The sequence below is a fragment of the Parasteatoda tepidariorum genome, chromosome 6, assembly GCF_982258835.1.
Source record: "Parasteatoda tepidariorum strain Cologne lab strain chromosome 6, Ptep-v5.0, whole genome shotgun sequence".
In the NCBI taxonomy this organism is placed as follows: domain Eukaryota; kingdom Metazoa; phylum Arthropoda; class Arachnida; order Araneae; family Theridiidae; genus Parasteatoda; species Parasteatoda tepidariorum.
The window spans coordinates 103,309,881-103,328,416 of NC_141760.1; the positions used below are offsets into that span (position 1 = coordinate 103,309,881).

The 18,536-nt window shown below is 26.3% G+C and overlaps 1 protein-coding gene across 1 annotated transcript in view; it reads left to right on the forward strand.

The window, feature by feature from the left end:
- Positions 1–919: 919 nt before the first annotated feature.
- Positions 920–18,536, forward strand: part of LOC107441470 (voltage-dependent T-type calcium channel subunit alpha-1I) — a 325,335-nt gene continuing 307,718 nt past the window's right edge. The window contains exon 1 of the mRNA XM_087166313.1: positions 920–2,829. Within this exon, the coding sequence (XP_087022439.1) occupies positions 2,450–2,829 (380 nt within the window). The 5' untranslated portion in view covers positions 920–2,449. The remainder of the gene's footprint in view (positions 2,830–18,536) is intronic.

The following is an 18,536-nucleotide window of genomic DNA, read 5'->3' on the forward strand; positions in this document are numbered from 1 at the left end:
AAGCATTTATTTAATTTATCTAAATTATATTGAAATTTTTATTCACCCCTCCCTAATGTGGGTATAGAAGGCACATTGTTCCGACAGATTCCGCAAAAGGAAACCCTAGTACGCAGTCAATCACGCATCGATTGAGAAAAAAAATTTTCTTTTGCTAAAATATGGTACTAAACATACGTAACAGCAAACAGCATAAAAGTTAACAGTTCTTGATCGAGATCAAAACCCACAAACAGCTCAAACATAGCGAAAAAGTTTAATAGTAAAAATAAATTCAAAGGTATTAATACAATGAGAACAAAAATAAAATAAAATATGCCGTGTAAGTTTTGAGCTCAGCATAGACTAACTCTACGATGAAACAGCATTCGTTTGCAATTTAATTGTTACTCAAAAAGAAAGAAAGAATCAAGCTAAATTAAAAGCAATTTAAGATTTGTGAAATAATTATTTTCATGGATGTGTACAATGTATTAGAACCATTGCGTTATGTGCGTATAATAATCATAAGAAGACACTGCCCTGAAACGAAAGTAGACAATGATAGTAAAGGTTTTCAATTATCGAATTCTGATATCTCAGTTTCTGTATTATAAAAGTAGAAAAGGGATATACATTTCAATAGAATTCCATAGAATTGATTTTTTTAAAATTACTTTTCGTTTTTAGGTTTCGAGAGTTTTTTTTTTCGCAATAAAAATAAGTAAAAAAGGGGTAAAATAAAGGAGGTTCTAAATTACAATAAAAAATCGCGTACAAATCTTTGTACAAATGGCGTCAAATTCTGCGCTTCCTCCGAATCCCAGGTAAGTCAATACTTTCAGCGCACCTCCCCATCCTCCTATCCTCCTGATGCTCACCTGGGCGTGATCTCGTCCATCTGCGAATCAACACGAGAGTTTGCGAGAGCCGGGGCGCTCCGTTCGTCTTTCAGAAAATCGAACTAGTGGCGGCAGCGGGAAAACTGGGAGAAGCTTGCAGAAAAAAATAGTTTTTGTTTTGAAAAACGGGGGCTTACAAATTATGAATGCATTCCATTGTTTGAGCAAAATTAATGAAATGCACTCAGCAGCATTCTCTGAAAGCAAATGATACCTCTTTTTCTTCTTAGTTTCGAACGCAGGAAGCGCCCTAGCCTTGAAAGTGAGCAACAGTTCCCTTTTACACCCTTCCTACCCCCCTTCACCCCTGCTTCCCGTATTTCGTCCGGCAGCTCTATCTGCTTCTCATCCAGTCGGAGTCGATACGAGGTGCTTCTTCGGACTCATCACTTTCTAGAATAATAAATAAAAATTATCTAAATTATTTTTGTATCTGATCTCGATTAGGGATCAAAACAGCATCTGATTTTTGAGACATTTGTTGGCGAAATTTTTGGCTATGAAACTGCCTCGTGATGGAATGAATTGTTGTATGTGTTTAAAAGATGTGAGCCGCTGGTGGAAGTGAGTTTTATGAAGTTAATCATATGTTCTCGAGGAAAAAAATAGTTAATTTTTCGTATCACCCTTTAACTCCTTTAAACCGAATTTAGCCTTAGTCGGAGATATAACAATCAATACATAAATTATAATTCATAATTTATTAGTTTTATATTGAATACTTAATTTTTTATAGTAAATTTAGGAATGAATGTTGTGTCTATTAGAAACTATTTAAAAAATTAGAATATTTGGAAAAGTAAAATTTTATTTCAGAAGTAAAATTAATTAAAAATGAAAAGACTCTGTTCAAAAAATTTAAACGAGATTGTTTCTAGGGATATCAGTTTTAATCATGCCACATTTGCAATAAATTTTAGTTATTTGTTTCATATATTGCATAAAAAAAATTAGAATTTAAATTGAAATGAAATTTAATGCCTACTTATGTATTCTGTTCCATAGAATGAGTATAATGCTATCCTCTCGAATAGCAAATTATCTTCAACCTAACGCAAAAAAGACATTTAAGTTGTTAATGGTTAATATATGAAATACTTTACATTTGCCGATTTCTTCTGAATTACATGTGAAAACAATTTTCTCATCTAACTTTTAAATACATTTCATTTTGCTTTTCCAAATTATAATTTGAAATAAGAAAAAAAAATACTTCCGTAAAACTTCTGCTTGATTAATGCAATAAATTATATTAGTTTTAACACCCCAAAAATGGCTATGGATTATGTACAAATTCCGGATAATCAAAACTCCAGTTATATTCTCTTAAGTGCTAATATTTCCAATGGTACGCTATGCTGCAAGTTTTGTGTTTGAGCCGAGCTTATGTGTATGGATAAAACATCTTGAGTTTGTCACGAATTGATAATATGACAAGTTTCAACTCGTGAAACAATGATGTGAAATAAGTTTTTTTAAATGATGCGAACCATGATAAGAGAGATTGTGAATAACCACAACATTCGCTTACCCCTGACTTCTAAAAAAAAGCAGCCACGCAACGAGCCATGACAGAACTCGTTGAGCAGAAGGCAGTAACTGGAAACCCCGTTTGTGGAGGCCCTGACCAATCCTGGAGGGCCGATATTGAGCCTGATGAGGATGACTTGGACAAGGTATCTGTCCTGTCTGACCATTCATCTGGCCATGGTAGCCATGGCTCTAGTGCTTACAGCTGTTCCACAAGCGGTTCTTCTAGGACTTGCAGCTCTACTGTGGCTTCTGAGTGTGATGGAACTAGCTCCACCTGTAGCTGTAGTGCGAGTGGAAGTTCCGAGTTCGATCCCAGAGCTCATCTTCCCTATCCAACTTACGTACCCGTTTCCTGGTACTGCCTAGAGCAAACGACTCGACCCAGGAACTGGTGCCTTTGGCTTATCTCAAATCCATATCCTTTTGCTACATTCATTAATTGTGTCTCTTTTTCTAGGGCATCTCTAAGGTAAGATTTCTGTGTCTTATGTAGTGTTAAATTTATAATGTGTGGTATGCATTAATGGTTCTATCTACTTTGAGAGTAAAATAACTCAACCCAATATTCGAAATTAAGGCTGGTTTTTTGGCATTATTTTAAGAAAGGAAAAGAAAAATTTAATTGAATTCAATTAAATTTTTTTTAATTGAAAAATTGATGATCTGGTTTGAAAAATCTGGTTTTTAAACCTGTTTTATCCTACTTTTTAAATGTTATTAACTTCTACGACTCTATTTAACATTTCTTCCTTCATATCTTTAATCAAACAAAGTCCTACAATACCATGTTATACATTTTTTTTATCTTTACTTAAATTACTTAATTACTTTGTTGCACTTTTTGAAGAAAGAAATATCACCATACTGAAAATTATTATATTTAAAGCAACTGCTGCAAATACTAAGACAGGCTGAAGTAGAGTAAATTTTTTCAGTACAAAAATCTTTGTTTAATTAAATAATTACATTTTTGCACTTTTTGAAGAAAGGAGTATCACCATACTGAAAATTATTATATTTAAAATAACTAATGTAAATACTAAGACAGGCTGAAGTCAAGTAATTTTTTTTAGTACAAAAATCTTTGTTTAATTAAATAATTACATTTTTGCACTTTTTGAAGAAAGAAGTATCACCATACTGAAAATTATTATATTTAAAATAACTAATGTAAATACTAAGACAGGCTGAAGTCAAGTAATTTTTTTTAGTACAAAAATCTTTGTTTAATTAAATAATTACATTTTTGCACTTTTTGAAGAAAGGAGTATCACCATACTGAAAATTATTATATTTAAAATAACTAATGTAAATACTAAGACAGGCTGAAGTCAAGTAATTTTTTTTAGTACAAAAATCTTTGTTTAATTAAATAATTACATTTTTGCACTTTTTGAAGAAAGGAGTATCACCATACTGAAAATTATTATATTTAAAATAACTAATGTAAATACTAAGACAGGCTGAAGTCAAGTAATTTTTTTTAGTACAAAAATCTTTGTTTAATTAAATAATTACATTTTTGCACTTTTTGAAGAAAGAAGTATCACCATACTGAAAATTATTATATTTAAAATAACTAATGTAAATACTAAGACAGGCTGAAGTCAAGTAATTTTTTTTAGTACAAAAATCTTTGTTTAATTAAATAATTACATTTTTGCACTTTTTGAAGAAAGGAGTATCACCATACTGAAAATTATTATATTTAAAATAACTAATGTAAATACTAAGACAGGCTGAAGTCAAGTAATTTTTTTTAGTACAAAAATCTTTGTTTAATTAAATAATTACATTTTTGCACTTTTTGAAGAAAGGAGTATCACCATACTGAAAATTATTATATTTAAAATAACTAATGTAAATACTAAGACAGGCTGAAGTCGAGTATTTCTTTTAGTACAAAAATCTTTGCTTTTTAATCATATTTTTAAAACGATTAGAACTAATTTTTGAAGCTAAAAATCTAAGCTGTGGTTTGACATTTAATAAAGTTATAAAATGTATCAAGAAATATATCAAGAAATTTAACTATGATTTTTAAATTTCATTTCATTTAAACTAATATTTAATATTTTTCATCGTTTTTAATTCAAATTTTATTTAAGAAACTATTTATGCCATGAATTAAAAAATTGCACAATTATTTTTAATAGAGAAGTTAGACCTTTAATGCTCTCAATAATGAGCATTTGATGAAATTTTTTCAATATTGGAACAAAAATCGAGCTATTTAACACTTTATCCCTGAAAAAAGACAATAAATTTTTATAAACATGTTGGAGGATTCTCCTTTAAGAAAACATTCATGGAGCACAAATAAAGATTTCCAATTGCATTTTTTATAATTAATTTTTATTATAATATTTAGCGATTCTCCGTAATGGTATTTTTCATGGCAACAAAAAGATAGTTTCAGTGTTAAGTATCATCAATTTTTATCAAAATGTCGAAAGATTCTCCCTAAAGGTAACCATCTTGGGAAACAAATTTGAGATTCTAACCATGTTTTCATTTTATGAGTAGAATGTGTGTTTCATTATGAGTGATTAATTAACAATTTACATGCAAAATTTTAAAAACATAGTTTCTAATTTAGTTTATAAAAAATATTTGTTTTGTTTTATTTCTACAATGAAAGAAATATAGTAAAACTACCGTATTGTATAGTAATAATAATATTGATAAAATATATAATTCTAGTTAAATGAAACCAAAATAAACGGTATTTAAACCATTACCCAAAATTCTGGTTTTGAAAATTATAGCTCTCATTACCACACTACTAATAGAAATACAATACTGATATACTTTATAACAATTAAAAAAATTTTTTACTGATATACTTTAAAATATCATAATAAATTACCAAATATTACCTCATTTACCAAATTTTTTTACTTATCATAAAACAATATTTTATTGCTAATTTTACCAAAATCATTACCAAAGCGCTTCGGTGAAAAATACCCAGCTTTTCGTGCATATATAAGGCCAAACTTACGATAAATTTTATCATATTTTGGCCAAACTTTTTTCGCAGTGAACGTTTTTTCTTCAACAACGCTGAATGTTAAAACTTGGAGGAAAATTTCCGAACACCCCATTAACTTAACCGGTAACTAAATCTAGTAATTGCTTAGATAATTGTGAAAAATTTCTTATTAATATTAACTTTGTTTTTTCAAGTACACTTATATTATTATTAGTGATTTGCATAAATATTAAAAGAAAAAAAATGAAATGGAAAAGAATAAATTGGATGATATAAATTAAAATTTAACTTGAACTTGATTAGGTAGGTTTTTTACAAGAGATAAAAAACACTAAAATTTTAATTTATTTATGATCAAAAGAAAAATTCTTTGAATAATCTGATTTTGACATAGAATATTAAAAAAATTAATCTGGTTAAGTAAATATTCCTACAAATCATTTATAGCATCCTTAATCTTCATAAATTTTAATGCTTATTTATTGAAGAAAAATGTAAAGACAATGATAAAAATTTAGATTTGAATTATATTTAATTAAGCTCTTTTTTCTACAAGAGATTAATAACATTAAAAATCTTAAAGTAACTTATTTGATGAAATTATAGTAATTCAATGAAAAATGTTATGAATGATCTTATCTAAATGTAGAATATTGTAAAAAAAACTTTTTATTAAGTCATTTTTTCTTATTAATTATCAAATAACATATTTCAATTACTATCTATATTTTGTTAATCATAACTCAAAATATTTTATATAATAAATTTGTTTATTGAAAAATATTCATCAATTTATACTTATTTTTAAATTTAATAAAAGTTTTATTGCCATAAAATTTTATTATTCGACTTATTATTTCCCTTTAAATGGGATTTTTCTGTTGGTTTATGAAAAGCGTATTGCTTAAATAGAATTAATATTTATATTTGTTATAATAAACTTAAAAATATCAAAGAAAACTAATGTTTAATTCATAAGTTTGCTTGTTTTTCAGTTAAGTTAGTTTTTTTTATTTTATTTAAATGTAATATTTTTATGAAAAATTGTGTCCATTGTTTAATTTAATGTACTGCCTTTCGCTAAAACCAACGTTTTCCATTTAATTAAAAATATTTCACTGTTTCTTTTCTTTCCTTTTTCTTTTAACTTCTTACAAAATTCACATCCAATTTATGTTTTCTAAAAGGGTACATAATAACAATGACAGGCATAATAACTTCTATTTACACATTTATAATGGGCTTTCAGAAAATATAAGCGCTTAATTAAAAAATGATACCATCCTTAAAAAACTAACGATTGAATTAAAAGTAGCTCAATCAAGTTTTAGTTACTATGAGTTTTAACTAGAAAAACTCCTTTCTAAAATACTTTTCTACTTTAAATCGTTGAACATAAATTGAGAAACACCATCGCAAATTTTCTAAAATTAAATTCAGCTAAATTTATGGCTAAAAGTCTCGTTTAATTACATTAAAAATTTTATAGCTAAGTTCTATCAAGTCCAATATCTATGCTCACTTTAATTCAAAGTTACTTCTGAAGCATTTTTTTTTCGTTTGAGATTTGTAGCTCTATTTCGCCAGGGCTCCTTTATTACAGTAAACTCTCGATACTCTTTAATACAGTAAACTGTTATACAGTAAACTCTCGATGAGCCGCGATGGCTCAGGGGATAGAGCGCTCGCGCTCCAATGAGGTGTACCGGGTTCGAATCCCTGCGATGGCTAGTTGATACGAATCCGCATTCGGCTTGCACCGACCACAATGCTGACGTGAAATATCCTGAGTCATGATCATGACAGATCATGAGTTAGAGTCCCTTTACCGCTGGAGGTTCTTGTGGTCTTCCTCTCCATGTCACAAAAATGCGGGTTAGTTCCATCAAAAAGTCCTCCACGAAGGCAAATTTTCCTCAATACTTGATCCAGGAGTTCCATTGTCTTCTGGATTGGGTTCAAAATTACAAGGCTAAAATTGGATCGGCTATTCTACGACGGTTATAAAATAAAATAAAAAATTAAAATATATACTTTTGATAGCAAGTTCAGAACTAAATATGTTCTAAAAAGTAGAAAAAATATATTCTAAAATATTACTCTGAAAAAAAGAGTCATGAAAAAGTGGAATAAATACTATTAAATAGTTAAATATATATGTAATGATAAGTCTAAATAAAGCAATGATAATTTTAAGTAGGACAAGAAAAATTAGTCATCAAATAGAAAAGAGTCGGTTCACATTATGATTATTCAGACAAAATTCATTTTGTACTTCGAAAAAGATTCACTGTAACAAGGTTTTGAGAAGAAACTCTTCGACATAGGAATTCAAATTAACAGTAGGAGATTATATAATGCTAAGGTGGAAAATATTTTTTTGACATAACAAGGTTTCGAGATATCGAAGTTCGAGATGTCGACAGTATACTGTAGTAAGATCCATGATCTGGGGTATAAATTAATGTTATAAACTCTGAACAATCACAGAGAAGAAAAGTTGTCAACAGAATCACGTATTTTACATAGAATTTGAGGAGAAAATGTTGAATTTTCATACTAGTTTATTGCGCTATATATATATATATATACACTACCGTACAATAATGGAAGAGATACTATGAGTTTTTAACTTTTTTTTAAAATTTCTCAAGAGAAACTCAGAGAATTAATTGTAATTTTGGGAAGTTTTTAGTTCATGCATTTTTTTTTACTTTGCAATAATGCTTAAAGCTTTAAGATGTTTGAAGAACTGACAATAAATTACGAAAATAAACAAGTATTTTTGAACACCCTATGCCAGAAAATCAAGCAAACAACATCATGTAACTTGTATTAATTTGTTATTTGAAACAACTGCAAAAATTTCATAAATCTACATAGCTTAAATATTTTTGAAGGCATGGACACTTATTACATAAAAAAAAACTAATTTTTTGTTCAATGTTTTTTGCTGCAAATTTAAAAATATTCATCAGAATAACATTGGAAAATGTGACATTAATTACAAGACTATTGTTTTGAAATTTAAAAAAAATTGCTAAAACATGCACAAGATATAAGTATTTAAAGTGGTTCTTTTACACTGCTCATGCGTGAAAAAAATTTAAAATTATTTTCGAGTAATTCTGCAGAGAATCGTTTTCAGCAACTAATAAAAATAAAGCTTGATAAAACTATCTTGAAAACGTAAAAGCCTCCATCAATTTTGTAAGCATTTTTAGTACTTTTTTAACAGAAAGCTCAAAATGATGAAGGATTTTCCACAAATTTTATTATGTAGTACTGCAAATTATACTACCTTACAATGAACAGCAAGAACAAACCTAAGAAAAATTCATATCATTTTGCGCATTCTTTTAAGAAGTACGAAGACTGCTTTGAAAATTGATTGAGACTTTTTAAATATTTAATAAGGCTTTTTTTTCGTTTGTTAGTCTTTCAAATAAAACCTGTTTCGTTAATTGCCAAATAAGATTTTACAAAAAATTTAGAATTTTTTTAAAAATATTTTCCTCCTCAAGCACAATATAAAAGAACTAAACACTCATATCTTTCTAGGTTTTCAATGAATTTTTGTCAGATTTAAGAATAATTATTCTGTAACTAATTTTAAATTGCTCTGAAAATTTTTAAAACTATAGCAAAAAATCTTTAGACAAAAAAAGGAGTTTTTTTTTTTTTTTACAAAAATGTCCATATTTCCACAAATATTCAGGCAACGTTTATGAAATTTTATATAGCCATTGCAAATAGCAAAGAACGTTACAAGCTTATTACTTGATTTTCAACATAGGGTGTCAAAAAATATTTGTTTTATTTCGTAATTTATTATCGGTTCCTTAAACCTCTGAAAGTTTTTAACTGTATTGCAAAGTAGGAAAAATCGCATGAACAAAAGACTTAAAGTTGCAAAATAGCTCTTTGATTATTCCTTGTGAAATTCAATAAAATATCAAAAACTGAAAGTGTCTCTTCCTTTACAGTAGGGTAGTGTAAAAGGAGCAATGAAGCAAAGACATTATTACTTTTTTTTACAAAGTCACTAAAACAAACTACATAATAAAGAAACAGTTACCTATGCATTTATTGATTCAATTTCGGTTTGTAGCTGTATAAGATAAAAAGAAATATTGCTATATAAAAACGATGTACTTATTTGTCTTAAATAATTACAATATGCATTAAATTTGATTTTTAGATAAATTTTTTCAAAATTTTATGCATGGAATAGTAATCTCTGAACTTGCTACAATTTTGTGAACATTGATTTTTTGCCAATATACTCTCTTAAAAATATAGATTGAAAAAATTAGCAATTTGTTTAAAACTTTCAAATTAAAAATGATGAACAAAAAAGCAGAATGGACAACCGGCAAACAGAATTTTTAAAAACACTTCCCTAAAATAAATTTTTAAAAAAGGAAAAAAAAATTGGGAAATTAAGTTTTATAGCATATTTAAAAGGGTGCAATTGAAAATGAGTGGTTTTTCTAGAAATATAAGTAAAAATTTAAATCCCATAAATTCTAAAAAATTTATTATTATTTTTAATTAAATTTAAAATTTAAACAATGTTAGAGTTTACCATTCATACGTGAAGACACGATAAAAAATTATTATTTCCAAAATTTTAAAATTTTTCCAACAAATTCCTAAATTTACCTTTTTAAAATATTTGTATTTTTATTTAGTTTAGTCCTTTAAAGAAGTGTTCACCATAACTGCTGTATAGTAAATAATGCTTGTCTTGGTCTTAGATATTATGATAAATCTTTAGAACATATTCATGAAAATACATAATTTCTTATAAATGACTGTTCCTTTAAGTTTAAAAAAAAAGTACCTGAAAATTTCATTAAATAAGAGCTAGGAAGATTCTTTTTTTTTTTGTAAAAAAAAATCAATTCGTTGAAATTTCAGTTTAAATGTTACGTAGTGCTATTTCAGTGCTGATATATTGATTGCTTACTCTTTTCCAACCCGTACGATTAACGAGTATTCAGCTATATTCTGTTGCAAGTTAAGAAAAAACCATTACTCTTATAAAGAGAGCCTGTTTGTATTTAAGTGCACGCCAAATGGATGCTAAACTTCCAGCGCAAACGTATATCAACACCGCCAGCCCTTGATCCGACGTTACACAACATTCCTTTTTGCTTTCTTTCTTAAATCGTATGAAATGAAGAAAATAAAACTTATTGAATAAAAACTGTTGTTTTGTATTATTAAAAATGATAGCTAGAAATCGTAACAAATATGCGACTTCCTGTCCGTATTTAAAGAAACTGATGAAAAAGTAATAAATATAGATTCTTTCGGAAATTTTCCATTTGCTGAGAAAAAGGTTTAAGAAATTCTTTATCTTGCATTTGATATGTTTAGGGAATGTCAGCATAAGAAGAGCCATTTTTATTGGTCCCATCAAATCCTCATCATCTTTCAACATCATATAGTTTATTCTTTTTCAAGAACAATGTTCTTATTTATCGAAATATATCGCCAAATCAAGGATTCCAGAAAAACGACTACACTATTAGACTTTTTTAATAATTCTATGATATATATCGTAAGAGATAGCATGAATTAAATTTCTGTCCGCTGAGTTTAACTTTTAAAGACTTCGATATTGTTTTGAAAGCATATTTATATAATTTGACATCTAAACAAAACGGAGCTATGGACAGTCACTAATGATTATTTTAATCCCATACCGCAATGGTCTTTTCTTAACTTGCAAAGAAGTAGAATCTGAAATACTTTCAAGATTTAACATTGGACTCAGACTTCATTTGTTTTCAAATTGAAATAATGCAAGTTCTTATTTTTAAAAGATTATAATAAAATAATTATTATCAAGATAAGGAAAATAATTATTATCAAGAAAAGAAAATAATTATTATCAAGATAATTATTTTCCAAGATAAGATAATTATTTATAAGGATAATTATTATGAAGATAATTATTTTTCAAGATAAGATAATTATTTATAAGGATAATTATTATCAAGATAATTATTTTCCAAGATAAGACAATTATTTATAAGGATAATTATTATCATTATAATTAATTAATAAAATCTGCATTATTTTCAAGATCAAGAAACATTAAAATAATGCAGGTTTTATTATAAGGAGGATGATTCTTATAAAGATAATTATTATTAAGACAATAATTACTATAACTGAACCGTTATTGAAAGCAATACATTTACTGCTTTAAATAAATAAAACATTCACCTCTTGCTCAAAATTAGCTAGTTCGGTCATTATTGAGGAAATTCTATCTTCTTTTTTTGTTCACTTTGTGCGGGTAATGAAATGAAACCAACTTGTTGAATTGACTATCCTTGTAAATTGACCATCTGCTTAAGTTGATATCTGTAATCAAGAAACGGGGGAATTAATTTCTTTCTATAAAAGGGAACAAAACTTTTGTAATCTGATTACCTTTTTTTTTAATCTCAAATGCTGAAATAAATAAATTTTGACGATTAGTGTAATGGAATGCTGTTCTTAACCTTTGATAAGTTGACCACAAGAAACAGAATTTTTATGCATTTAGTTGAACGATAGAATTTCGAATAAATCGGGGGGAAGGCATAAAAAAAACCTAACCTAAATCTATTTGTAAGTATATCATATAGGGATAACATTATAAGCTTTCGCCTGCTTAGTAAAGGGAAACAAATTTTCTTTTATCAATATAAGACATTTAGTTTGAGATGCTAAAATAAATACAATAAGCTTCATAATGGCATACTTTATTGTGTTATAAAATTTTATATAATAAATAAATGTCACACTTCTTTTGAACAAATTAATATAGTGTTAGTTTTGTAATTCTTTCTGATAATTAATATCATTTTAATGCTAAATAAAAGTTCGTTAATAAGAATTTAATTATCTTTATCTTCATTTTCGTCTGCATTATGAATATAAATGATACAAAAACAGTGATATGTCTTTCATTATAAGTATAAATTAAATACAAAAGTAATTGATTCACAGGATTTCCATGACTGACAATTATTATTCCATTGGAAAACTTAATTTCGAAACATTCAACCTTCTTAAATCTCAAAATTTAAGAAAAATATCATTTCACATAAACTAGTTACTTTTACACTTAATACGGTAAAAATAAATTGAAGAAATCAAATTAGCACAAATTATATCCGTAATAAAACTAATATTGAACAATTTTAAAACCGAGCTGCTAAAAATTACTCAAAGCAATTATTCTAAATTAGTTAAGAATATTCAAGAGTGCTGAAGTGTCAGAAATTCTCCTAAACTATTCAGAAGTATGCATTTATTAAAAGGGACTAAAACATTTAGCAAAAATACTCTTAAGAACTTCTCTTCCAATATACTTTCCTGGTTCTTTTTATTCAACTGACCTTTACCATATTAATTTGATAAATAAAGCTAATAAAATGTGCATTGTAATTATGCTAACATAATAACTATAACTGTTGAGAATAATTGAATATAAACAAAAATTTATAATATTTGTAGTAATGCAAACTAAATGTGTAATTATGTTATAATTTATAAGTTATTAATTACATTTTAATTATAAGAATTTGAAAACTTATTACTATTTATTTGGCATACAGTAAATAACGGAACTCTGGAATTTTTAATAATGCACATTAAATATAATGTTTTAATAGTTATTGTTTTATTTTAATTTAATAGTTAAAATTATGAAATTCGTTGTGTTTATAGTAATTTTAACCAAGGATAATTTTGCAACTAAAATTCAGCTCTTATCAAATCTAGATTAAAATGTTTTACTCAATTTCCAATAACTTGTAGAAAACATATTAAATCATTTGATTCTAAAAAACTAACTTTGACTAAAAGTAATGGATTCAAAAAGTATGTTTAACACATAATATCAAAGATAATAGGTACTTATCAAAGATGGATTATTATGTTTCACTCAATTTCTAATAATTTCCAGAAAATATATTAAAGCATTTGATTCTTCTAAAAGTAATGGATTCAAAAAGTATGTTTAGCACATAATATCAAAGCCAATGAGCACTTATATGTTTTATTAGATAATATGTTTTACTCATTTTCTAATAATATTCAGAAAATTTAGAAAGCATTAGATTCTTCCAAAAGTAATGTAGTCAAAATGTACATATGTTTAGCACATAATATCAAAGCTCATAAGTACTTATCAAAGCTTGATTATTGTACTTTACTCAATTTCTAATAATACCCAAAAAATATATTAAAGCATTTTATTCTTCCAAAAGTAATGTATTCAAAAAGTATGTTTAGGGCATAATATCAAAGCTAATAACTACTTATCAAAGCTAGATTATTATGTTTTACTCAGTTTCTAATAATATACAGAAAATGTATTAAAGCATTTTATTCTTCCAAAAGTAATGAATTCAAAAAGTATGTTTAGCATTAAATATCTAAGCCAATAAGCACTTATATGTTTTATTAGATAATATGTTTTACTCATTTTCTAATAATATTTAGAAAATTTAGAAAGCATTAGATTCTTTCTAGAAGTAATGGATTCAAAAAGTATGTTTAGCACATTATAACAAAGATAATAAGTACTTATCAAAGATAGATTATTATGTTTTACTCAGTTTCTAATAATACCCAAATAATATATTAAAGCATTTGATTCTTCTTAAAGTAATGGATTCAAAAAGTATGCTTAGCACATAATATCAAAAATAATAAATACTTATCAAAGATAGATTATTATGTTTTATTCAATTTCTAATAATATCCAGAAAATATATTAAAGCATTTGATTCCTCTAAAAGTAATGGATTCAAAAAGTGTGTTTAGCACATAATATCAAAGCCATTAAGCACTTATATGTTTTATTAGATAATATGTTTTACTCATTTTATAATAATATTTAGAAAATTTAGAAAGCATTAGATTCTTTCTAAAAGTAATGGCTTCAAAAACTATGTTTAGCACATAATATCAAAGATAATAAGTACTTATCAAAGATAGATTATTGTGTTTTACTCAGTTTCTAATAATACCCAAATAATATATTAAAGCATTTTATTCTTCTAAAAGTAATGGATTCAAAAAGTATGTTTAGCACATAATATCAAGGATAATACTTATCCAAGATAGATTATTATGTCTTACTCATTTTCTAATAATATTCAAAAAATATATTAAAGCATTTTATTCTTCCAAAAGTAATGTATTCAAAAAATATGTTTAGCACATAATATCAAAGCTAGTAAGCACTTATCAAAGCTAGATTAATATATTTTACTCATTTTCTAATAATATTCAAAATATATATTAAAGCATTTTATTCTTCCAAAAGTAATGTATTCAAAAAATATGTTTAGCACATAATATCAAAGCTAGTAAGCACTTATCAAAGCTAGATTATTATGTCTTACTCATTTTCTAATAATATTCAAAAAATATATTAAAGCATTTTATTCTTCCAAAAGTAATGTATTCAAAAAATATGTTTAGACCATAATATCAAAGCTAGTAAGCACTTATCAAAGCTAGATTAATATATTTTACTCATTTTCTAATAATATTCAAAAAATATATTAAAGCATTTTATTCTTCCAAAAGTAATGTATTCAAAAAATATGTTTAGCACATAATATCAAAGCTAGTAAGCACTTATCAAAGCTAGATTAATATATTTTACTCATTTTCTAATAATATTCAAAAAATATATTAAAGCATTTTATTCTTACAAAAGTAATGTATTCAAAATGTTTAGCACATAATATCAAAGCTAGGAAGCACTTATCAAAGCTAGATTAATATATTTTACTCATTTTCTAATAATATTCAAAAATATATTAAAGCATTTTATTCTTCCAAAAGTAATGTATTCAAAAAATATGTTTAGCACATAATAGAGGAGCAAATGTAAATTATCTCTATAAAAACTGTCAATATGACAAAATAATACGAAATGGTATAACAAGCCTGTTAAGAATCGTAAAATGTCACAAACCGTGTATTCTCGCTTTTTATGTATCAAAACATAACATCTTTCAAACTGCATATCTAGAAAATTACCGCGATCTCTAGAATATAAAATTTCTATTATTCCTTTTTTTCTTCCTTTTAAGAGTCATAAAAGTCGTAAGAACCATTCCTTCAGCTATGACTTGGATAATGACTTCCGAAGAAATAATTTTGACGACCATTCTCTCCCCCTCCCCCCTTCTGTTAGGTAACATTAAATAAATGATTAACCTGATGAAACGCACGTAACTTTATAATTGCGGTAACGAATTTAATGATTAACTTTTTTAACTTTTTTAACTTTTTTATTCACTCTCAATCACAGTTTCCGATGAAAATACAATAGTAAAGCGTGTGTTTTTTAGTACGAGTTAGTTTATTTGAAGAGAAAAAGTTTTCAAGTTTCAGGACTCATTTCTCATTTTTAACCTTGTTAAATATTTATTTTCTAATTTTATTTTAACGTAAGAAAATCTACAATTGGCAATAAATATGGTAAAAAATAGTCTTCCTAATTTAGCGTTAGTTAAGTTTGTTTAAAATACTATTGATAAAGGATAAATAAAAATGATATTAAAATAATTATATTAGTAGTTTCCTTGTGGTTGAAATGTTTATGAAAGTAATAGATTAAGTGAGTAGAGTGTGGAGTTAAATGGCAAAAAGCTGGAATCGACTATACTGCGCTGAAGGTGCATGAAATGACGAACTCATTCTCAGCTGATAAAATGGTTCTATGAAGAAAGTTAGACTAAGAAGAAAAAAAAATAGGGCACCAATTTATGTTTGGAACCCTGAGAAAACTTGAGTATATATAAAATAATGGATTATTTATTACAAGTTCATAGTCTTTCGTATATTTACTGAATTTAAATATGCAATTTGCCAATTTCTCTGAGTAACTAAGCAGAAAGAAGAATCCAGATTTTATTTAGTATAATCAATGTAGGTGAGTCAATCACTGAAATTAAGCATCGATTCTTGATTTAAAAGTTGATATTCATGATATAGAATAAGAATGTTGGTCAGTAATTTTTTTTTGTTAAAGATGAGAAATATTTATTTTAATAACTGATAAGTTGAATTGCTGTTATCTAATTTTTACCAGTCAAGAGTAATGTCGATGTCGTAATTTACAATTAAAAAATCGTAACATCACAGGTGATTAGAATTGATATTTAAAAAAAAATTGCCTGAAAGGTTAAACAGAATTGAATGAACTTGTTGGGATAAAATAAAGGATAAAATTTGAAAATATTTATGATTAGAATTGCCATTTTTAAAAATTTACCTCAAACGTTTAAAAGAATTGAATGAATTTGTAAGCACTCCAAGGATAAACCTTGAAAATATTTATGATTAGAATTGCCATTTTTAAAAATTTAACTCACACGTTTAAAAGAATTGAATGAATTTGTTGGCACTCCAAGGATAAACCTTAAAAATACTTTTGATTAGAATCAGCATTTTTAAAAATTTAACTCGAACGTTTAAAAGAATTGAATGAATTTGTTGGCACTCCAATGATAAACCTTGAAAATACTTATGATTAGAATTGCCATTTTTAAAAATTTATCTCATACGTTTAAAAGAATTGAATGAATTTGTTAGCAGTTTTAGGTTAAACCTTGTAATTAGAAATGCTATTAAAAAACTTGAGTTTATAAATAAAATTAAAAAATGAGTGCCAGATCAATTGCATTTCGGATATCAGGGAATTCGCATTTTATGGTTTATTACTTATATTTTATTTGTTAATTTCTTGAAATTTCACAAAAAGTGTATTAAAATTCAAAGAAAATTTGATTTTTTTTCAAAATTATCTATTCTAACATAAAGCGATTATTGAAAGCAAAATATCTGAAAATATTTTTAAGATAAAATAAAATTTTTGCCATGAAAAATCTAAACTTACCATTTCGTTGAAAGTGACAAAGCATTTTTGAATGTACAGTCGAGACAAACGTTATTCAAACTTATTAAGTTCATAACTTGAATATCAATTTCTCAAATCTCAAACTAGAATGATTCAATTTATCCTAAAATGGTCTTTTAATATATAATTTAAAAAATATGGCTTTTCAGCATTGTTGATTCAACTAAAAATATCACAAATGAAAAATACATTATAATTAAAGGTCTTAGAATAGTTTTGCATAACACTATTTGATGTTATATGATTTTTGACACTTTAGTTTCTTTCAAAATTTTGCAGAAGTAATATTACATTTATATGAAATTAATGCCTATATTTTTAAAAAAAATCTTTATGAATTTTCTGTATAAAAATAAAATATATTTTGGTATCTCGGTCCACAACTAATTTAAAAATTGCAATTTAACTTATAAAAATAAACACAAAAAAAACATTTTTGTGCTTATTTTTATAAGTTATAAAGCTCTTTAAAAAAAAAATACTTTATATTTTTCATAAATTTAGAATAAAAAATATATCTTTGAATTATCAACTAATTCTTTCAGAAATAACACACTAAAGATACATTTTGTCTACTTTAATTTTTTTGACTTAGTATACCTAAGTATCAAAATCTAAATTTTGTAATTAATTTCGTTCCAATTTTTAAATAATGTGCTGAAAGTAAAGAAATATAAATCTTGCTTATTTTAGTTATATATGTTTGTCAACAGTCTTTACTAAATTAGCTTTTCTTAATACGCGCTATTAAGCAAAGACTTCATGGGTGAACAATATGAAAAGAAAAAACTATACATTAAATAATTCTGATAAAAGCTCATTCTCGCTTTATCGAAGCTAACAAGTTGTCGAAGAAAGGGAATCGGTCAGTAGATTGGCCTTTTCGGAAAGTTAATCCACGGGGAACAATTAGAGGTCCGCAAATGGGTGTGGTCCAAATATTTAATCATAAGAATTGAGAACCACAAAAAATTAGCTCAACTTAATCTTGTCGCCAATTGCGGAACCACTTAAGTAACTACCGTAAATGAAATAGAATTTTTATTTTAACTCCATATAGAGTGATATTGAGACACTGAGCTTTATGATTTGAAAACAGTTTTTTTTTACCACTCTCATGTTTTTAATCCTACCCACTGGAGTTTTTGTGCTATTATTCAAAGTTATTTTTGTACCA